Source organism: Somniosus microcephalus, chromosome 15 (assembly GCF_052327205.1).
Source record: "Somniosus microcephalus isolate GS21.2 chromosome 15, FLI_Smic_1.0, whole genome shotgun sequence".
Lineage (NCBI taxonomy): Eukaryota > Metazoa > Chordata > Chondrichthyes > Squaliformes > Somniosidae > Somniosus > Somniosus microcephalus.
The window spans coordinates 57,847,486-57,870,564 of record NC_141001.1 but is presented as its reverse complement, the minus strand read 5'-3'; the positions used below and the strand labels follow the sequence as shown (position 1 = coordinate 57,870,564).

General features: G+C 43.5%; 1 protein-coding gene and 1 pseudogene across 1 annotated transcript in view; both read left to right on the top strand.

Annotated features, from left to right (window-relative positions):
• LOC147106753 (natural cytotoxicity triggering receptor 3 ligand 1-like) overlaps nt 1-23,079 on the top strand; it is a 744,151-nt pseudogene that overhangs the window by 48,989 nt on the left and 672,083 nt on the right.
• LOC147106762 (uncharacterized) overlaps nt 1-23,079 on the top strand; it is a 33,995-nt gene that overhangs the window by 5,863 nt on the left and 5,053 nt on the right. The window contains exons 3-10 of the mRNA XM_086007850.1: nt 6,495-6,608; nt 8,327-8,767; nt 9,021-9,401; nt 9,832-10,143; nt 15,056-15,376; nt 16,740-17,051; nt 19,118-19,429; nt 19,713-19,766. Coding sequence (XP_085863976.1) covers nt 6,495-6,608; nt 8,327-8,767; nt 9,021-9,401; nt 9,832-10,143; nt 15,056-15,376; nt 16,740-17,051; nt 19,118-19,429; nt 19,713-19,766 — 2,247 coding nt within the window. The remainder of the gene's footprint in view (nt 1-6,494; nt 6,609-8,326; nt 8,768-9,020; nt 9,402-9,831; nt 10,144-15,055; nt 15,377-16,739; nt 17,052-19,117; nt 19,430-19,712; nt 19,767-23,079) is intronic.

The window sequence follows — 23,079 nt, the reverse complement described above, 5'->3', positions numbered from 1 at the left end:
TTCTGTAGGCCGCCCCATCGAGGCCCTCACCTGAGAACTCGTGTGCGACTTCGCCCTCCGGGGAACAAGCACCTGAACTACCATTCCCCCTGCCCTGGCTGCAGCCGATTTGTGCCCGGTGACTCACCATGTCCGGATCCCGTCTCTATGCTACCTTCTAAAGTACGCGCATTGCCAATATCTGAGCTGGTGTCTGCGGGTGTTAGATCGAGTGACAGTGTTTCTTATACATCAATGTTTTCTTCCTCTTCCACCACTGTCTGCCCAGGTTGGTGTTCTTGGGTGTCTGAAAGGAGAAAGGCACAAGGGTAGGGTTGTGGTGATGGGGGCGGGAAGCAAGATCTGCACGCTTGCACCATGTGCAGTTTATAAATCAGAAGAGAGTGTGGGATGAAGGGGAAGTGGAATGTGAGAAGGAGGATTAGGTATGAGCGTACCATCACTTTCAATGGTTTCAGCCTCGCCGCTGGCCATGGGCTCAGTCACGGCCGCTCCAATAATGCCAAGCACCGCCTCCTCCATCGAGGTTAGGATATGCAGGTGCACCTGTCCACCTCCGGTTAGCTGCTGCTGCCTGCGGTTTTGCGACACCTTCTCCTGTAAGAGAGAGAGAAGTGTGTCAGCGAGTGTGGTGCAATGTGTTTGGTTGGTGTGGCTATCATGGATGATTTGCTGGCAGTGTGTGCAAGCTGTGAGATATGGGCGTGCGGCTTGCAGCTGTGGTAAGTGTGTGAGGGTGGAGTGGAGCTATGAATGTGAGGTTTGAGTCATGAGTGATGGAGATTGTTGGTAGGTGAGCGATAGGGGTGTGGTGCACTGAGCAGTGTGTGAGGCTAGTAGTGCACTTGGTGGGATACGGCATTTGAAGATTCACTGACCTTGACCACTCGTGTGAGGCCATGGAACTTCTTTCGGTGCTGCATCCAGGTCCTTGTGGCAACACTGCTGGCATTTACCTCCACTGCTATCTGTTCCCACTGCCTTCGCAGTGTCTGTCTGGATGGACTCCTGGCCCCCTGCGGATGCAGGACCTCTCTCTTCCTGTCCGCCTTCTGCACTAAGGCCTCCAGCTCTGTGTCGGAGAACCTTGGAGCCCCCTCTCTGGCATGTTGTGCCATTCCTGTGTGTTTCCCAGGTGAAACTCCCTTGTGCAAAGACTTCCAACACCTGCTCTCGTCAAACTGCACCTCCCCTTTAAGAGAAAATTTTAAAAATCCTGTTTTTATTTCAGTTTGGATTTCTAGCATTTGCAGATTATCCTTTTATATTTTTCTGTTTACATTATATCTTCTCTTTATGCCCATTGGCGATATTGATGCTTGTGCTGGAAATCCAGATCAGAAGATATCTATCATGGGGAAGAAGGTGGCAATCCAAAGTCTGCCTGTGGGCCAGCTTTCAAATTAAAAAACATTGCTTTTAGCAAAGTGTTATTCATCTGCCAATGAGCAATGTTGCTGAACAGTTAAGCAGCCACTTGCTCTAATTTGTAAATTAACTTTTTCAAAGCCTGCTATACCACTCAAAAAGGGATAAGAGTCATACTTGCTGCATTTATACATGCCATTAGGTCCGTAGTCTCCTGAATAGTAACATATTTTAAACAGCTGATCGGTAGTCTTCTGAGCTCTCCTTCCCTTCAATATACCAGCAATATTTTAGAACATGAGCAGTTCATTCGGGTTTTGGCAGCTTACTGATCTGCAGGTTAAACTGCTGTTACAATTCAAGAGAAAACAAGTGAAGCATTTGGTTTAATGCAGCAAGTATAAAGGAGCTATTATGAACCTAGTCCCCTTCTGGATGCTTGTAGGACAACAAAGCTTTAAAAGTTCAGTTACAATTTAACGTGTGATTGCTCTGTGTTGCCCAGCATTCAATGATTCAACACGCAGGCACTATTAATATCTGTGCAGCACTCTGCTTAAAGTGTTGGAATTTGAATGGACAGCTGGGGCATCATGGGATTGTCACCTGTACATTTTGTGATTATTCTCTTATTGTAACTGGAGTTCTGTCCAAATCGATCACCAGAACTCGATTCCACACTATTTAAGCAATTAAAAAGACAATTCGTATTAAAAGGGAGTTCAATTTGCCACGGGAAACTACTGAGAGTTACCCCAGTGACATTCACTGTTTTATTGTTGAAAGTTGAAATCAGAGCTGATAACATGGCAGAAATACTGCTCAGAAACTATAAACCTTTAAGAAAAGGAAGATATGAAGTGATTTAATAAAAGCTACAGTGAAATCAGTTGCATTGTTGACTGGGTCTCTCTTCAGATGAGACTAGCTTCTTAGTTTATGCAGTGGAACTAAAGTAAAAGTAACTTGCATGAACTTTGTACTCCTATCGCGCACTTAACCCCATGGAACTAATAACTAATCCCGTCACAGACCGACTCAACTCGATCTAAGCAAACTTCTGTGGGCAAACACCCTTGCCTGAATCCTCCCCTCCTCTGATTTTGAATTGTTGCTTGTGACCTGCTTCCTCTGCTCCACCATGGGAGTGTTTATTCAGTCAAAATCACTTGAATTTTCGTCCCAAAATCATTCTGCATTGCTAGTTCCTTCCATGTCTTTGAAGGCCTCATTTAAGATAATCTTTCCGACCATGCCCTCTCCCTAATTTTTGCTTTTCATGCCTACTGCCGATCTTGGCCCCTTGGGAACGATGGTTTACATGAGAAGATCCATATTAATGCATGATCAAAATCGCCGTCAGGTAGAACTGAACAGATCAGGATTTATTTTAGGTGAACTGCTGCAGATTGTAAAACATGTAGCATTAATTAGAAGCATATTTGCCGAGAAATTCCACTATTTTCAGTGGAATTTCAGTGTATAAATCAGGGTAGCCCTTCCCCTGATTTGCTTGCCAAGTGAGGTAATTCACCGTCCTTGGCCTCTTGTATTGTTCCACGGAAGCTCAACGTAAACTCGAGGAACAGCACCTCATCTTCCGATTAGGCAGTCTGCAGCCTTCCGGACTCAATATCGAGTTCAACAATTTCAGATCATAAGCTCGGCCCCCATCTCATTTTCTCTTGTAATTGTTCCACTCCTTTCTCCCCCCCCCCCCCCCCCCCCCTTTCCTTTTGTTTCTCTCTCACACCTGGCAGCTATCTTTTGCCCTGCCAGTACACTTTACACCTAATCCCAGCCTATTACCATCTCGTCTAGCTTCTAATCTCTTTTACTTCTTTTGTTTCTTTTATTCTTTTGTCCGATCGCAGCCCTGCCTTCGATCTAGTTTCTTTTCTTTCCAGTTTTGAAGAAGGGTCCAACCCGAAACGTCAACTCAAATTTCTCTCCACGGATGTTGCCTGACTTGCTGAGTTTTTCCAGCATTTTCTGTTGTTAATTCATATATATATTAATTAAAGTGCGGGTCAGTAAAGCTGCATCTCCGAGTTTCCTGCTTTTACACTCCGTGCATTTGGGATAGTTAGAATGAGAATTATAAGGAATAGTTTCCAGGATAAGCTGAGACAGGCAGAAGTGAGGAGTTTGTGAGTGTGAAGGTGTGGACAGTTTCAGTAGTGATTTTTGCAGCTTTTTGTCTTTTTTTTGCCATTCTGCCTGCGCAGACCTGAACTTGCTTCTCGCTGCTTCTGACCGTGTGAGACCACCGGGACATTTAAACCCCACCCCTCACCCAGAGCTAGGGCTTTTCAGGAGCTGATACGGCTTTCCCTATGGGATGTGCTTGTATGCCATTATCATGGAATAGGATGAAACAAAGGAGAGTAAGGCAGCATTTGAGGAGGGTGGATCCCACCAGATATTACTCCCAGTAATCATCACCTGATTCCATAAGTCACACGAAATAAATGCACTCCTTCATGTCTAACTATAACCTCTATGAAGAACAAAGCATGACGTAAGTGCACATTATATTTTAATGCAACAAAGTCCAAAGTGAACACAAACCAGTCTGCTCTTTCCTAACATTATGCTTTTTGGGTGTCTAAATATGCCTATTTTTCTCTTATTCTAGTTCTTCTCCCAGATGTAACATGAGGATCAGAATCACAAGAGATGGTTAGCTGCTCATGTTCTACAAAAAGTGGTCCTCCAATCACTGTCAGGTTGCTCCTGAAAGGGGTCTGATGCTGGTTACATCAATGGAGCATGTTCCTGGGGTCACCTTCTATGTTCTGTTGGCCTGGTAATGTGCAGCTGTTGTGAGAGACAGCAAGATCATGCAGGTCAACTACAGCCATTACCATTCCACTAAGCCCTGAATCTGTCTTCCCCCCCCCCCCCCCCATGCTCAGGAAGTTGGTATGCTGGGTGCTGTCTATTCTCTTCACTATCGCTACCAGAGCTGGAGTCTGTGCTTCTGTGGAGGTGGAGACACTGACTGGTCCCTGGCCATTTCTTAGATTGGGGTCTGTTGTAGATTGCAGTGAAACTGCAACAAAGAAAATTTTTTCCCTGATGTTGCCACAAATGAGAGCTGTCGGCTCAAGTAACACTGTCAGTTGCTGCACATCCTTGGAGACTGACCTTGGAGCCTACACATGGGTACTATGTTCCTTGAACAACTTTATTTTCAGTTTAGCATCCAGGTGTTCTGGATCCCATGACTGCGAATTCATGGGCAGCCTTCTCGATCCTCTGCTGGTTAGTTGGCAATTCCTCATCCATTTCCCATTCATCCAGCTTCCTCGTGATCTATGAATCAGCTGGTCACTTCCTCATTAACACTATCTAATTCCTGTCTCCCCGCCCACTCCCGTTAAATGTATCTGAGCTGGTGCATGGAAGTGAAAAAGCAAGTGACACAGGAGATGGGTTTGAGGAGGTTGTGGCAGCAGAAAGTGGGGCAGGAGGTCTCTGCAGGGATTCATAGATGAGCTTTTATCCAAATTCATCATCCTTGTCATTTTCATCCTCATCTTCAGATTTAACAAGAAGTAGTTGAGTCTTTGTTCGTCATCACCATCCTCTTCCTTCTCTTCATTGTACTTGTCCTTTGCCCGCCATTGCTGTGATGAATCTGCAGGAATGTAGGGTGCAAGCTAAGTGTGGGTGATCGTGTACCTTGGGATTAAGGAGGTAGAGTAGGACTGGAAGCTTGTGGCTGTATGGTGCTTCATATAGATGCCATGGTGACTGTGTACGTATTCAGTCACTATTCATATTTGACCCCGAAATGAGTTTCCGACCGACTACATATCCGTGCCGGAACTAAGGCCTATTTCCACCTCCGTAATGTCGCATGACTCTGCCCCGCCTCAGCTCACCTGCTGCTGAAACCCTCATCCATGCCTTTGTTACCTCTAGACTTAACTATTCAAATGCACTCCTGGCTGGCCTCCCATTTTCTACTCTACATAAACTTGATGTCATCCAAAACTCTGCTCGTGTCCTAACATGCACCAAGTCCCGTTCACCCTTCACCCCTGTGCTCGCTGATCCACATTGGCTCCCAGATAAACAGCGCCTCAATTTTCAAATCCTCGTCCTTGTTTTCAAATCCCTCCATGGCCTTGCCCTTCCCTATCTCTCTAATCTCCTTCAGCCCCACAATCCCCCGAGATATCTACGCTCCTCTAATTCTACCCTCTTGAGCATCGTCGATTTTAATCGCTCCACCATTAGTGGCCGTGCCTTCAGCTGCCAAGGCCCTAAGCTCTGGAATTCCCTGCCTAAATCTCTCTGCCTCTCTACCTCTCTTTCCTCTAAGATGCTCCTTAAAACCTACCTGTCGTCTGCCCTAATTTCTCCTTATGTGGCTCAGTGTCAAAGTTTGTCTTATAACGCTCCTGTGAAGCGCCTTGGGATGTTTTACTACTAACAAGTTGTTGTTGTTATTCAAGTGCCAACCTTTTGCCGTCAATCTTGCTGGCTCCCACAGGAAGAGCACCAAACCACTCCATGTGCTGCATGGCTACAATCTCGTAGGGTGTGAGGTTTTCCAGGTTGAAGCTCCCCTCTCCTGCTGCCTGTCTCTCACTGGCATTGTGTGACATTTTCTCCTGCAAGCAGATTGTTTTTGGGACACTTTACAAGAATTTATTCAGTCAGGTGACATACAGTCAACACACTAAGTTGAGCACCGTTTGTTACTTGCCTGCTGCTGCAATCTTCAGCCAGAACTGGCTTTTTAAAGGCTCTACTCTAATTTCCATGCAACACAGCATATTCCTCCTGTTTTGCACTTCTCTAATACACATGCAAATGAGCTGACCCATGAAATTGTGGTGTAAATACCTCTCCAGGCCACCGGCAGCAGCAACTTATTTTTCATTGGTGCAAAAGGAGTGCAATTCACTGCATGAAATTTCTAGACCATTACTTAGAGGGGACATTAACTGCACATAGTTTCAAATTCTTCAAATACTTTACTGTGTTTAAGTATCTTCATTTCTAATTTACAGAAATGGAGGAGCTCCATAACAAACTCTGTGCAAGTGAAGCAGTTTATTTCTTGCATGGTTTTGTATAAATGCTTAATGTATTTATTTTTCAAATTTCAGAGCCTGTGAAATCTTCTGCAGCCGGTGCAGTTGTTGGGAGTATAGTTGGTACATTGCTGTTCTGTGCACTATTGTTTTTTGCTGGATTTTATGCCTATAGAAAATTTAAAAAAGGTAATGTGTTGACTGGTGAAACCCTTTTATTGTACAATAACTATGTGTGTATTTGTGTTCTTGTAATTCTTTGGCTGCTTATTGCATGTTTTCCCCAAATTAGGTGGTGGTGGGCCTTCTCCTTGAACAACAACAGTCCTTGTGGTGATTGTGCTCCCATAATGGTGTTAGATAGAGAACCTGGCCTGGAGTTTCCGCTTTGGGCACAATTGGCAATCCAGGTGCAATTGTGCCTAAAATTCCACTCGTTTTGAGAAGTGTATTTTTTCTCCTGTTTCTGATCAAACTCATTTGCCTATCACCAAACGTAAAATCTGCCATGAATCAGTGCAATCGGGCAGCATTTTGGAATGTCATTTATTTTCTTTTTTAACTTTGCTTTAAAAAATATTCCTTGATGTATTTAAGAGTGGTAACTTGGTGCAGTTTGCTTAATACAGCTGAAAATGGCTTTACCACAAAAAATAAGCATTTTTAATCAGTGTCTAGGCCACCACCTGTGAGTAACCCAATTTTGAATAACTGAAAATTACTTTTAAAACTATGCAGGACCATTTGCTAGTTATATTGGTGTACAGTAGACAGTTTCTTAGTAAATTAAAAATAAATTATATTCAGAAGCTTTGAAAACATGCCTATTGGTGTCCTTGCTCCTAAAAAAAAAAGCTTAATTTTAAGAGCCTCCTTGAAGGCCTGCAAATGGGAGCAATTAGGGAAACTTGCAATGGTGATGAATTCACTCTGGGGGCGTGGCCAGTTTTGTGGGCGGGGCTGGCTTCTAGTACAAACTCGCTTTGCATTCGACATCATTTGCACTGGTTTGTAAATTTTCAGACGAATTGTGCTGAAAGAAACAGCACAACCTTACAGAAACTCCTGCCCTGTGTATACATACACCATGGCCCGTATTTTCTGATCAGAGGCTTCCTGCGTGTGAATGCCTCCGATCTGGAAATAATCTACACCCTTACCCTGAGGGCTCTGGAGGTCCGGACATTTCCGCTCTTGGGCCTCTGCTCGTGCACGTGTGCAGAGGCTTGGGGCGCAGGCGGTACGCAAGCGTCCCTGGAATCACGTGGGCCATCACAGCTTAGACCTGTCAAATGTATGAATGGGGATCACTCAAAAAACACATTTAACATTAAATAAAAAAAAATTTTAATCACGTTTTTAAAATTAGTTAAAATTACATTAAATTAAATGTTTTAAACAAAAATTTAATTTTTGTAAAATAAATAAGTTTTTTACTGGGCTAAAAATAAACTTACCTTTTTAAAAAGTATTTTTAAATTATAAATGAGTGAAATTTTTTTATTATTTTACTTTTTTAAACTCTTTTGCTGGTAAAAGCAGGTCTTGCGCCTGCTTTTACTAGGCATAAGATTTTTAAAGGTTTTAAGCGGACGGAGGTTCTGCAGAAAGCGGAACTCTCCACCCGTAGAGGCCTTTCTCCAGGGCAGGCGGATGATCTGTCGAGAATTCTTGACAGATCGGAAGTGCTGGTTTTAGCGCATGCACTTCGCATGCCTGAAACCGGCACTTGCGAGGCCCCTACGGGTGTACACAGCTCGTACACACCCGTAGGGATTGGAAAATACGGGCCATTATCATGTCTTGTATATACACTTCTACCTGTAGTCCCAGCAAGAAAATAAAGCAGAGTAAACAAATGAGAACATTTCAATTGTCAAGTTTTAATTTACTTTTGTTTTGATTAGCTACTCCAAAAATTACTGAATTCAACATACCTCTCGACATTCGCCATTTTGAGGTAGCCGTCTTCCGTTGCCAAATTACCGGATTTAGACCACAGGGGATTATACTTGCTTTATTCTTAAAGAGGAAGGGGGATGAAAAGGAAAAGAAAATTTGTTGCTGGAATAGTATGGACCAGGTTGCAAAGAACCAAGTAAAAACAAAGCACAATGGAAAACTAGATGAAGTGCAGCTTCTTATGAATGGGTGTGAACAAGATGCATTCTTTAAGTCCTTGGAACCAGAATATGAAACTAACAGTGACGGAACTTCCAATTTAAAGTGCGATATCAAAACGTATCCTGATTTATACAGCGATGATGGGGCTGAATTAACTATTGAAGTTCAACATAAAACTCTTGCATCACCTGTTATGAAAACTGTAACACTGGATGTTAAAGGAGGTAAATCATGAACATTTGCACTTAATCATTAATGTTTATGCTATGTGATTCTATTCTTTTTTGTTAACTTATGTATTTGTGCATATGAAGTGACATTCATGTGGTTAATAGTGGTTATGCAGTTCTACCATCTGTAGACTCTAAATCATAGAAAATTCAGACAGCAAAATAATATTTTCTTGCTCTTATTAACTCGTGAAAATTCTTTCAGTTTAAATAAGTGATTTCTTTGTTTTGTTTTTCTTTCCCAAAGTGCCACCGAAGATGTCAAACATTGTGGTGCCACCCCACACCATTCATAATGAGTTTATGGCCTTGGCTTGTCCAATCAATGGATTTAAACCAAGACCATTAAGTATCATTTGGCAACAAATCGGAAAGAATAATGATTTGAAAGAAATCGTTCAGCTGAATAAGGATAACAGAACAATCTTTCCTCGTGACAAAGGGAAGAAGTCCAAGTATCACCATTACATAAGTGAGATGGAGTATGACGACAAAACATACAACATCACCAGTGTACTAGTTATTGTGCCAGATATACAGCAAGACCAGGACACGAAGTACATCTGTAAGGTGCAGCATGAGTGCACTGGCAGTGACCAACAGAAAGAAATAATTCTAAAGATTAAAGGTATGTAATATTTTTGACAATACCTTGTATAGAACAATGGATTACATTTTGTAATGCAACAAAATTGCTAATTTTATTCGGCAAATCCTGTGAAGAGTGACATGTCCTGAGCGCTGTATTTCTTTAATTACTCCTTGAAGACACTGATACTTTTACAAGGGAAGGCTTCAGAATGCATCCAAGAATATTCAGAACTCAAATATTTAATAGGGAAACATAGTAGCTGATTGCCCTGGAGTTACTGATTTAAATTAGCTTGTTGTGTAACTTTTTATTTTACACTTGGGTCTTATTTCAGAATTTTCAGAACACAATGGATTAAATTTTCTGGTCATTGGCTGTGGATAGGCAAAGAATCTAGCCCACAGTATCTCTAATCTGCTTGTGTTAAAGCCTGCGGTAATTTTCTCTTTGTGTGTGTTTTTTTCAGCCACTCCAAAACTGGGCCTGATAAAGTATGAAGCAGAAAAACTAGTTGCAGAAGAGGCCGTGACTTTAAACTGTCGAATACATTCTTTTTACCCCAATGAAATCACAGTTACATGGCTCAAAAATGGTGAGAAAATGACAGAAGAATCCGAAGTTAGTCCGGCAACTCTGGGAAACGATGGACTCTATTACTTGACAAGTAGTGTGAAGATTGTACCTACCAGAGCTGATGTTGAGAAGAAATACACATGCCAAGTAGAACATGAGAGCCTAACAGAGCCAGTGGAAGCTGACTGGGTACTGGATAAACTGGGTAAGTAACCAAGTTCTGACCAGAGTATGACTATTACTATTTTTTTCTGAACATTTCTTATAAAAACATGTAGGGCCATAACTTGCTGTGGCAGGGCATCTAACGGCATCTGCTGTTAGTTAGATTTGCCCTTGTATGATTTAGGTTTTTAAATTTTTAGCGTGGCAAGTTGCTGGAAGTGCGAGCTGATAACATGAGAGTAAGCTTGCAGGGAACATAAAAACTGACTGTAAAAGCTTCTATAGATATGTGAGGAGAAAAAGATTGGTGGAGTCAAGCGTAGGCCCCTTGCAGTCGGAATCAGGGGAATTTATAATGCGGAACAAAGAAATGGCAGACCAATTAAATACATACTTTGGTTCTGTCTTCACAAAGGAGGACACAAATAAACTCCCAGAGATGTCAGGGAACATAGGTTCTAATGAGAGGGAGGAACTGAATGAAATCAGTATTTGTAGGGAAATGGTGTTAGGGAAATTGACGGGATTGAAGGCCGATAAATCCCCAGGGCCTGATAATCTGCATCCTAGGGTACTTAAGGAAGTGGCCCTAGAAATAGTAGATGCATTGCTGGTCATCTTCCAAAATTCTATAGACTCTGGAACAGTTCCCATGGATTGGAGGGTAGCTAATGTTACCCCACTATTCAAAAAAGGTGGTAGAGAGAAAACGGGGAATTATAGACTGGTGAGCCTGACATCGGTAGTGGGGGAAAATGCTAGAGTCCATTATAAAAGATGTAATAACAGAGCACTTGGAAAACAGTGACAGGATCGGACAAAGTCAGCACGGATTTTCGTGCTCGACTAATCTACTGGAATTTTTTGAGGATGTAACTGGTAGAATAGATAAGGGAGAACCAGTGGATGTGCTATATTTGGACTTTCAGAAGGCTTTCGATTAAGGTCCCGCATATAGCGTGTAAAGTTAAAGCACAAGGGATTGGGGCAAGGTACTGACTTGGATAGAGAACTGGTTGGCAGACAGGAAGCAAAGAGTTGGAATAAACGGGTCTTTTTCCAAGTGGCAGGCAGTGACTAGTGGGGTACCGCAGGGATCGGTGCTAGGACCCCAGCTATTCACAATATATATTAATGATCTAGACGAGGGAACTAGATGTAATATCTCCAAGTTTGCAGACTTCACAAAGCTTTGTGGGCGTGTGTGCTATGAGGAGGATGCCGAGAAACTCCAGTATGATTTGGACAGGTTGGGTGATTGGGCAGATGCATGGCAGATGCAGTATAATGTGGAGAAATGCGAGGTTATCCACTTTGGTGGCAAAAACAGGAAGGCAGATTATTATCTGAACGGCAATAGATTGGGAGAAGGGGAAGTGCAACAAGACCTAGGTGTCCTTGCGCATCAGTCGCTGAAGGTAAGCATGCAAGTGCAGCAGGTGGTTAGGAAGGCAAATAGTATGTTGGCCTTCGTAGCGAGAGGATTCGAGTACAGGAACAAGGATGTCTTGCTGCAGTTGTACAGGGCATTGGTGAGACCACATCTTGAGTATTGTGTGCAGTTTTGGTCACCTTATCTGAGGAAGGATGTTCTTGCCATGGAAGGAGTTCAGCGAAGATTCACCAGGCTGATACCTGGGATGGCAGGAATGACATATGAGGAGAGATTGGATCGATTGGGCTTGTACTCGCTGGAGTTTAGAAGAATGAGAGGGGATCTCATTGAAACTTATAAAATACTAACAGGACTAGATAGACTAGATGCAGGAATGATGTTCCTGATGGCGGGGGAGTCCAGAACCAGGGGTCATAGTCTAAGGATAAGGGGTAAGCCATTTAGGACAGAGATAAGAAGGAATTTCTTCACCCAGAGAGTGGTGAACCTGTGGAATTCTCTACCACAGGAGGCAGTTGAGGCCAATTCATTTAATATATTCAAGAAGGAGTTAGATATATTTCTTACGGCTAAAGGGATCAAGGGATACGGGGAGAAGGCAGGGATAGGGTACTGAGTTTGGATGATCAGCCATGGTCTCATTGAGTGGCGGAGCAGGCTCGAGGGGCAGAATGGCCTACTCCTGCTCCTCTATGTTTCTATGTAACATCACAGCGAGGGAAACCAGGGCCTGAATTTTCCCAGTCCCGAGTGTGCGGGTTTGGGGGCGGGTCAGCAGTAAAAATTGCCGAAATTTCCAGCGTGTTGGCAACCTGCCAACTTCCGCATTTAACTCGGGCACATTTCCCAGCATGCCATGGACCCGCTCGGCAGAGGCGGGTGACCTCATTGAAGTGCTTAAATGCTTGTTGGGAGACGCTTAAGAGACTTTTTAAGAGCAGCTTTTAGCTTTAACTTCTTGAGCACAGAATTCACATACCTCAGGAACCTCGCCTGTGAAGGAGAGGCGGAAGCTCAGTGGCCATTGTGCGAGTTCATGAAGTGACCGCATTGCACTCACCTGTCCTGACCTCATGAGATCATTGAATCTTTTCCGGCACTGGAGCCACATCCTCCTGACCCCATCCCTGCTACTGACTTCCTCTGCAATCTCCAGCCATGCCCTTTTTGTGTCTTTGGTTGGTCATTTGCGTCGATCGCCAGGGAAGAGGACCTCCCTGCATGCTCTTACTGCCTGCACCAGAACTTCCAGAGAGGCATCGTTGAATCTTGGCGCGGCCCTCTGCCTCGTTTCCATGACCCACAGTTTTATCACATTATTGAGACCTCTGGAAACCACGTAATTCACTCCTACATCAACCTTCAAATGTGATGTGTGCAAGGCTGCTTTAAATATCCGCGCTGGAAACGAGTGATCGATGACGTCATCAGACCCGCTCCATTTAATTGAACCAGGAAACACGCATGACTCTTTTAATTGGAGCTATTCAGTAAAACGTGCAGTGCAGAATGCGCTGTTCACATCTTTGGGCTACGCGGCCCGCACGCACACAACCCGACTCCAAGGTAAAGATTCCAGCCCAGGCATTTGGGACCTAAGTGAACAGGGAAAGCAAATGTGTATCTCCTTAACCAATCCGATTGAATGATAGTGAAGTTAACAGTGCAAGGTCTGAGCAGGAAATGTAAATTAGAGTGGGTGAATTCAATGTCAATCAGGTACAGAAAGAGAGGGAAAGAAAGTTTGGATTAAGAGAAAAAGAGACAAAATAAAAGCTTTTTTTTAAAAATTACATTTAAAATTTAAATTTTTTAAAATATCCAACAATTAATACCTGAAGGAATGAGACTCCACACTTGTAATAGTTATTTTTCAGTGCCAGTGAGGTTGATTGGCCGTAATTAACACGTTATTAAAAGAATCTCAGACCGCTTAAAAAGCTCCCTTTGTCTGAATCCATGCTTAATTAAATATGCACGGACCTTAAATGGCTCCAAGACGGGGTCCTTGCGTCACTTCAGATCAGCCCTAACTTTCTGTGGCGGGTTTAGTTCGGATCTACTGTGCAAATACAGCAACTTCACGCCATTCAGTGCATTTCAATGGTGAGGCAAACGACGAGATGCCGTTTTCGCGAAGCTAAAGGCAACTCGGACAGCAACTTTTGGATATTTGAGTTTAACCATGCATCTACCCCTCACCTGAAGTTGCTGTACAATTTGAGCATAAATAACAGTGAGCGCCATTAGACTCATTGTTCTTTTGACAGCAAAATCTGGGGCATAATCGACTAATATGTTTAGTTCTGATTTGTTAATTGGGAAATAATAATCTGAAACTAATATACAGATTTAAGTTGGTGACTAACAATTCTACTGGGCAGTTTCAGCATTGGCAAAGGTCTGTTCGTGAAGGCCCATGACTTGGAGTGATCCGATTGGAGACCAGGGGAATAAAGAAACCAAAATTAATTAAATGGAAATCTTGCTCTCAACCAAAAATAAAATTACCTTGGTTTTTTCGATATTTTAGCAAACTGAGAAAATCCGAGTTGATCTTTTTGCAATCTGTGAAAAATATTCCATTTGGGGTACTTTTTGGTCTGGAAGAGCAATAAATAAAATAAAAGCCCAGAATAACTGAGGATAATAATATGAAAGAAAAACCATGCATTTATATAGTGCCTTTCCTATCCTATTTAAGTCTGTAAACACTTGATTGCTAATGAATTACTTTTGAAGTGTAATCTTTGTTGTTTTGTAGGTAATTTGCACACAGCAGTGTCCCACAATCAGCAATGTGATGAGTGACCAGTTAATCTGTTTTTTTGGTGATTTTATTTTGAGGGCAAAATGTTGGCCAGGACATCAGGAGAAGTCCTTGCTCTTTGGATAAGTGCAATGAGATCTTTTATGTCCACCTGAAGAGGTAGACAGGGCCCCTTTCAGTACTGCAGTGCTCTTTCAGTATTGTACTGACCTGTCGGCGTAAATTATTTCCTCAAGTCCTGGAATGCCGTGAGAACCCAGACCACCTTCAGTGGTAAGAGCAGTACTGCTGAACCAAGCTGAATAGAGTTGGAAAGGATTGTTTGCAGCCCCCTATTAGCTCATTGGGAAAATGCACCACCCGATTCGGGCCTGAGCCATAGAGAACAGTAAGGCTGTAAGTCTGATCCCTGAGTTAGGTGATCTCCGCTAGGTGGAGTGCTACAATCTGCCTCGGCCCCCATGGACTAGCGAGGTGAAATGTCACTGTCAAATGACCCCTGTTGCAAAGTGTGTGTGGGTGCTTATTCGGTGAATGCAGGATCAGGCTTGAATAGCCTCCCAGTACTCCGTTCAGTCTCTTGGCCACTTCCAAGAGATACTGGAACATTGACTGCAGCCATGGCCTGTACCACAGTGTGAGGGCAGAAAGAGGGACAGAGAAAAAGGATAGTTAGTCAAGAAATCAATGTTTAAAATTTATCAAGGCATACCAGACATTTTTTTTTTAAATTGTGGTGTTCTCTCAGTTACACAACCTCTAACACTGTTTCTTTTGTACGAGTAGTGTCAACGCCAAAGGTAACAGAAATTAAAGCAGATCCACTTTACCCAGAGGTGGGAAAACCTGTAACACTGTCCTGCAAAGCAAAGGGCTTTTTTCCAGAAGATCATCAAATATTCTGGTTCAAAGCATTTCAGAGAACTAATGATGGAATTGAAACAGAAGAAATTGAATTTGATGAAGAAACTGGTTTGTACTCTCGATTCTCCAAAAGGACATTCATTCCAACTGATGAGGACCATGGACAAGAGTTCAAAATGCAAATCCTTCATTCTGAAACTTCAAACAAGCCTGTCTCATCCAGTCATTTTTTGAAAATAAAAGGTAAATATTGTTTCAACAAGAAGTGCAACTTCATAGTACCAATTACGGAATGTTGAAAAGATAATTTTGTAAATGGACAGATTTAAGTGTTTCAAATTCATTAAATTAACATTGTTTTTATTAATAGAGGCTGGTAGTCAGGTAGGACCAACACCACAGGACTAAACTGATAGCATATTGGTGATTGTTGAGAATAAAACATTTTATTAATGCTGTATTGTGGCCATAAGTCCTTCAAACATAGTCTTTGTGTTTATGTTGAAGGTGATGATAGCTTTGCCATTGGAAGCCCAGGCTTTAACTACCTCTTTTGGTGATCCACAATACCTTCAGTAACTGTGCCACCCTACTTACATTCCTTGTTTGCCTGTGACTCCAGAGTTCCTCTCAGTGGCTCCATTGGCCCTAAGTTGGTGGTATCCCAACATAGCTGTGATTATCAAATCAGCAAAATAAATGGTTTGTAAGGTAAAGAGTGTAAAAAATGTCATCACAATCTTTGAAACAAAGGCCAGAATTTTTACGTTTGGACCCGGGGCAGGGGGGGAGTGGGCGGTAAAGCGCTGGTAAACCTGGAACTTCAGGTTTTAATTCCACAGCGTGCATTTGGCATCACGGACTGGTTCCCCGCCTGGAAGTCAGCCTGATTGACAGGCTGGATTCCAGTCAGACGAGGAATGCTGGCGAAGAGGCTGCAACCACAGGTAGGTGCAAGCTCCGACACCGGGTGGGGGGGGGGGGTGGGGGGGGAGTGTCCGATCCCCGTCCCCGGGGAGTGGGGTGGAGGTCTGATCTCCGACCCAGGGATTGTATGGGTGTGGGGCGGGGAGGTGATGGTGGGGGAGCTTGGTGATCAGAAGGAAGTGCTCCTGCTCCTCCCGGGCCACAAGAATTGCTCCCCAAGGCTGTCTTCTCCTCGCTGCAGCTGCCGGGAATCCCAAGGCCCGGGAACCCCGGCCAGCTACAGTTAAACAAACATAGCAGGTTTAATCTGAGACTGCTAGCCTCATTATATAAAGTGCCAACCCGCCTCCTGGGAGCAGGTCGGCTGCCCACCCGCCGCCCCCCCCCGGTCCTGCCTGTGTTAAAACTGGAAGTGGGTGGGTGGGTTGGAGGCAGGTTGGGGTCGGGATTCAGGTTTTTAACGCTTTAACCTGCCACCCGACCCCAACCCACCTGTGTTTTGGCGTTAATATTCCCCTCAAAGCCTAAGTTGCACAATGATAGATTTGATGGCTGCTGTCATCTTAAATATCCATCATTTGGGGGGAAAAAACAGTTCTTTTTAACCTCCCTTTTTGATCCTTAACCATGAAGGTTATTCAGTATTGTAATCAACTGTGGTTTCATGCAATTTAAACAGGAATTCCATCTGTTGAAGACATCAAACGTGACCCACCAGAAGCTATGTATGGTACAGATCTTGCTCTCATCTGCAATATCAGTAACTTTTACCCACAAAATATCCGTGCATTTTGGATGCAAAAAGAAAAAACGATTGTCAAAGGGTTCACAACTAACGGACCTGAGAGGGAGGAAAATGGATGTTATCGTTTGTCTTCCCACTTGCAAGTAACGCCAACTGCACTAGATTTTGATCAGGATTTTTCCTTCCGTGTGGAGCATGCTAATTTAAAGACTCCAATTGTAAAAAAGGCATATTTAACACTTCCAGGTATGTTTCACCCTGATCCTTCTCCCCATCCCCCATAGTTTGAAAAATTCCACTTTTATATTTAAATGTTTGGGATTATTTTGCGAAGGAAGGAGGCAACCCAGACAGCTCCTTTCTGGCTGGGATATCAAGGACCAAATCATCCGCCTGCGGTACCAGTGAACACAACCCAAATTCTCCTTTCAACATTTGTCCCACACCTTACCTTCCCTCTGTTACTGACCATCACATAAGAACATAAGAAGTAGGAGCAGGAGTAGGCCATACGGTCCCTCGGGCCTGCTCCGCCATTCAGTAGGATCATGGCTGATCCGAATCTAGACTCACATCCACTTCCCTGCCCTCTCCCCATAACCCTTAATTCCCTTATCTGCTAGGAAACTGTCTATCTCCATTTTTAATTTATTTAATGTTGCAGCTTCCGCAGCTCTCTGGGGTAGCAAATTCCATAGATTTACTACCCTCTGACATCCCCTTGGCCACAATGCTGAAATAAAAGCCACCACAAAGCAAACTTTCTAATCCAACTTTATCAATATATGCATCCAATATTACATCAAAAAGAAAGTAGAGTGATGTGGATGTGATGAGTGGCACAGCAGCATGAGGTGTGGCTTTGCAGTAAAGTTTTGTGATCCATTGCGATCATTGAAAGGTTTGAGCCACTGCTTGTGCTCTCCTGTGCAATGTGCAACCAGGCAGTGTTGGTCTCCTGGGGAGGTCTCTTCTGCCCATTGGAAGGGAAGAGGACCTCCCCGTGTGCTGTGACTCCATAAGCATATGGAGGGAGTCATGGGAGAGCCTGGGTGCAGCCGTGCACCACTGTGCAGTGCTTGTCAGTGTTTGCAGCAGCTCAATGCTGTCGAACACTGACAGCACAAATGTCAAAGTGAATTTGCGCATGGTCCCTTTAAGAAACCAGCTGATGACGCCTCATCAAATGATGTCATCAGACCCACTTCCTTCAACTGGACCAGGAAACGCACTGGGCAGGCATAACAAGCCCAATCAGGGGAAAGTCATGTCGGAGGCCATGATGGAGCCAGCAGTGAGCCCGTGACCCGCCACTGACCTTGCCCGCCGAGGTAGGGAAAATCGTGGTCTGTGTTTCTATGATTTGTATGAGAGCTGAAGCACTTTTAGCATTATTTATCTGAAGAAGGCAGCTCAGCTTTAAGAGCTGCAGACTGCCTTGAAGAGGAGCAGGCTAGCTTTAAGTAAAAATACAAAAGCAAAATATTGCGGATGCTGGAAATCTGAAATAACAACAGAAAATGCTGGAAACACTCAGCAGGTCAGGCAGCATCCGTGGAGAGAGAAACAGAGTTAATGTTTCATGTATGTGACCCTTCGTCAGAACTTAAGTAAAGCTAGTCTCGCTCCAGCGACGCGAACTTCAGCCCCATGCTGAGAGCACAGCCTGTCAGCAGCGCGTTCCATGCTAGGCTGTGCGCTGCTATCATGGTGATAGCAGGCAGCACCAAATTGACATGCTGCCTGTGCTTCTTGAATGCGCGTGGGCATATCTCGCATCGCGGTGCCTGCAGCCTTTTTTCAGCGTTATCAAATTTCATTCCCAAACTTTTAGTATAGTTACTTCTAGCAGGATTTGGATCAAAAAACTAAAATTAGGTGATTTTCAATTGAGTTTTGTTTTGGTCTTTTTACTTTTGTGAGGCACTACTTCCTGTCTGAGGCATTGGTCTGGTGACCTTTGCTGTTCGGGAGTCCCTTTGACACCCATGGGTAAAGCTGTCTTTCACTACATGCTGCCGTGAAGTGGTACACCAAAATGCCCTACCGCCATCTTCACTTTAAGTTCTTAAAAGAATCTTTTATGTAAATATGTGAGCTGTATATCTATAGAAAATATTCCAATAATTCTGATGACATTAGTTTTGCAGAACAGGTTCATGAGATCTTAATTAATTTTCCCTTAAATAATTTGTGTATATTACAAACTATACAAGCACCCTTTCTTTTCTTTTTATTTTGTTCACATTAAAACTTAAATCAGTTGCTTCAATGGCTAAACACTTTTATGTACTTTTTATTTGTTTTTTCAGCTTTGTCTCCTACCTTGTCTGTTATTGAAGCTGATCCCGAACTGCCTGGCGTTAATCAGCTTACAAAACTCAGTATCTCATTGACAAACTATGCTCCTGCTGAAGTCCAAGTAAAGTGGTTTAAAAATGGGATACCTTGTTCGGATGTGATTAACAGCCCTCCTGTGATTGCAGACGATGATCTCTTCTCCTCAGTTATAAGCACACAATTTGTTGCAACTGAAAATGATCATGATAGTTTCATCAGATGCGAGGTGCTTCACATAGCAACAAAAGAAATTCAAGAGAAAGATTTCAAATTACTCCTTAAAGGTGAATGTTGTTTTATTGGAGTCGGATTCAAAGCAAACCATTTCATTAAAATTGTTATAACTGCAATATTGATTGCTTTGAATTCAACAAAACAGTAATTTGAATGTTTATTTCACATTGAGATTTTATATTCAATAAACACTTTTTATTAATGCTGAGAATATTTAATTTTGAGGGACTTCAGTTATTTTAAATACTATTAGATGAGTTAATTAATGTTCTTAACATTGGAAGTGCCTATTTAATTTGACTTATGTCAAATTTAACTAATTTGTTTTTGCAGATTGTGCTGAAAATGAAGATGATGCGCTTTATAGCAACATAACAAAATATGAAGGTAAAGTGTTCATTTTGAGAGGTTCCTGTTTTGTGCATGTTTGGTTGTAATCCATAGTGGTGTCAGTGTGGCATTTCAGATTATTTGCAGAATAACCCAGATATTCCTATTTAGGTGGGCAGGTGTGGGGTGCTGTATGGCAGCTGCCAGCCCACTTCTGTGCTCGTCCAATATTCTGACTTTATTTCTGGCTGTTGGCAGAATCACCCACCCTAAATGGGCTGTTAAAATGAGGCTGTGATGACATCATGGATCCCATTCTCCATCATTTCTACCTTATTTGCACTCAGTATACAATGGCTGTCTAGAGTTGCTAGATGCTGGGGAAAAGACATGCATTTAAAGAGCCAAATACAGATATAATTAAAGCTTTGAAAAATCCTTATTTCTTCAGTGATTTTGGATTTTTTTTTTGCTGTTTCTAATGTTTTACTCTCTGCCATTTGCCGATTGTCACCATCTTCAGGCAAGACACAACGTAGGTTTCTAATTGGGGATTCCCCTCTACCTTTTGCATCCTAGAAGAGGATAGTAGGGAATCCAGGTTGGTGAGGCTGCACTGGAAACCCATGAAATATACCCACCAGTACCCCACACCTGACGATTTGCCCAAGGAAGAGAAGGAGCAGCAGCAGAGGCCTGTAGATAAAGTAGAGCATATCCTTTTCCTAGCTGCAGCACATATTTGTGCTATATTGGGACAATAGTGGGGGGGAAGTTCGGTCGCGTCCCCTTTGGGGCGGTAACTTCTCCGCGCCCCGTGCCTGAAATTCACTGGTAGCGCCCCAAGAGGGAGGCGGCGCGCTACTGGAAGCGCTCCCCTCCCTCTTGGGGCGCTACCAGTGAATATCGTGTGCGACATGCTGTGGTACTGCAGGCCTTCCTCCCCTTAGGGCGCTAACGGGAGGCGCAAAGCATCCGAATTTTGCCCCCTAGGTGTTCTTTTGACTACCACATCTGGTCATTGCACAACCAATCTTGTGCACATTTTTCCCCCCCACACCCTTTCCCATGCGCATCAACTCTCACAGTTTTCATTCATGCCATCTGAACAAATCCATTTTCAAATATTGCTATGGACAATGTGTGCACACACAACTTTAATGCAACCATAGTTTTAATGAAACCCTGTATAGTGTGTGTGCATGCACCTTTTCCTAGGCGCCATCTGAGTGGCAAGCTGGTGTGAGGTGGCTGGATGCTGTGTCAGCATAAACCTCAGGGCCTGAGGGGCCGTTTCCTCAAGGCAGGAAAGTTCAGAGATGGACCTGCTGTAGGCTGCACCTCTTCTGCTGCTGCCTGAGAAATTTGGCCCTGCTTCCTTTCTCTCATGTGCAGGCGTCTGAGGGGCTGGCAGGAGGGCATGCATGGGCTGCTGCCCATAGAGACCATCATCTGAATGCATTCCTGCCATGCTGCCATCACTGGGCTGTGGCTCTGCATGGTCACTGGTCTGCAGGAAAGCAGATCTATCGGTAATAGTGAGATTCATAAAGATCCATGAGATATCCCTTCCCAATCCGACGCCGCAGGCCTCTATGGCAGCAGTCTGAGCAACCATGAAAGAATTTCTGACTGCTCTCATGGCCTCTGTCATGTGGTTCCCCTCTTCAAATGTTCCTAAGTGGACTGCAATGCACACAGTGGACTCCTCCAGTTTACCCACCATCTGCTGCACAGTTTCTGACACTGTCTTTGGCATCTGCACATACGTTTAATACCCTGCAAGCATCCTATTAAAAGCAAGACTCCCGAGATCATGATCACTTGGCTTTTGAGCCAAGGGGCAATGTATCCTGATCCTTCAGTCATTAACTTCTTCCGCCTCACATTCCACGCTGGCTCCTCCAACTCACTTGTGACCTGTGCATTACCCAATGCACTCCCCTTACACTCAGTCTCTAATGGATGTCTCTGGCCTGGTGTTTGGGAGGGAGAGAATGAGCGTTAGTTTGTACTCTGCAGTGCTGGCAGGGCTGGATGCACTGGAGTCTGGCTCACCATATTCAGAAACACCTAGATAAAGAAAAGAGAAAGACAGCTTAGAATAGAATCTCAGGAATGGAGCTCGTATCAATTTCAGTGGAAAGAGTAATAGGGATGTCCTTCACTGAGGATTAATGCAAGGTGCAATAGGAAGAGTAGAATGTCATGACTTGGCAAATATCCTTCTACCTTGCTGTCTCTATCACCCAAAGTACTTCACTCAGAATCTGCATGGCTTCCTCATTGAAGTGGTAAGTTTCAGGTTTGGGGGGCCTACAACTTTGCCATTTTCTCCTGATTATAAGGCTTGTCTGCTTGAAGAAATCATGTAAAAAGTGAGAATGACCTCTTGCTCTTATGATATGCAGTACACCCCATGGATCAGAATGCAGACAATAATGGGTATGCTGACAGCTGCAAGGCAGGCAGTATAAAAGGCACTGCACTGCTTCAAATGTCAGCTTGGATCAGTGGTAGCTTACTCGCCTCAACGTCTGAAGACTGTGGGTTCAAGATGCTAACTGAGGTCCCATCAGATGCAAAAGATCCCATAGCATTATTCAGAAAGAAAGAAAGCTGTTCTCTCAGTGTCTTGGTCACATTGGCCCTCAACCAACACAAGCAAAACCTATGAACTGGTCATGTATCTCATTTAATGTTTGCGGTACCTTGTAATACACAATTGGCTACCACATTTGCCTACAAAAGAACAGGGACTGCACTTCAAAAGTAATTCATTGACAGTGAAATGCTTTGAGATAGGCTGAGGATGTGAATTTCTTTCTCATAGATATTGATGGTAGGGCTGTATTCCCTGGAATTTAGAAGGTTAAGGGGTAATTTGATTGAAGTTTTCAAAATACTAAGGGGAATGGATAGGGTAGATAAAGAGAAACTATTTCCGCTGGTTGGGGAATCTAAAAATTAGAGCCAGGCCTTTCAGGAGTGAAGTTAGGAAACATTTCTCCCCGCAAAGGGTGGGAGAAATTTGGAACTCTCTTCTGCAAATGGCAGTTGATGCTAGATCGGTTGTTCATTTTAAATCTGAGATTAATAGATTTTTGCTAACCAAAGGTATTATGGGATATGGGGCAAAGGCGGGTATATAGAGTTTGGTCACAGATCAACCATGATCACATTGAATGGCGGAAGCACTTCAAGGGGCTAAATGGCCTACTCCTGTTGCTATGTTCCTATGGTAAGCTATTCAAGCACTTTAATACAGTTAGTGGAAGTGGTTATAAAGTGGTAGACAAGCTTAGTAGAGTGCATTCTTGGCTGGCTTCTTGTAACTTACCTGACCTGGTGAGGTTATTAAACATATTGT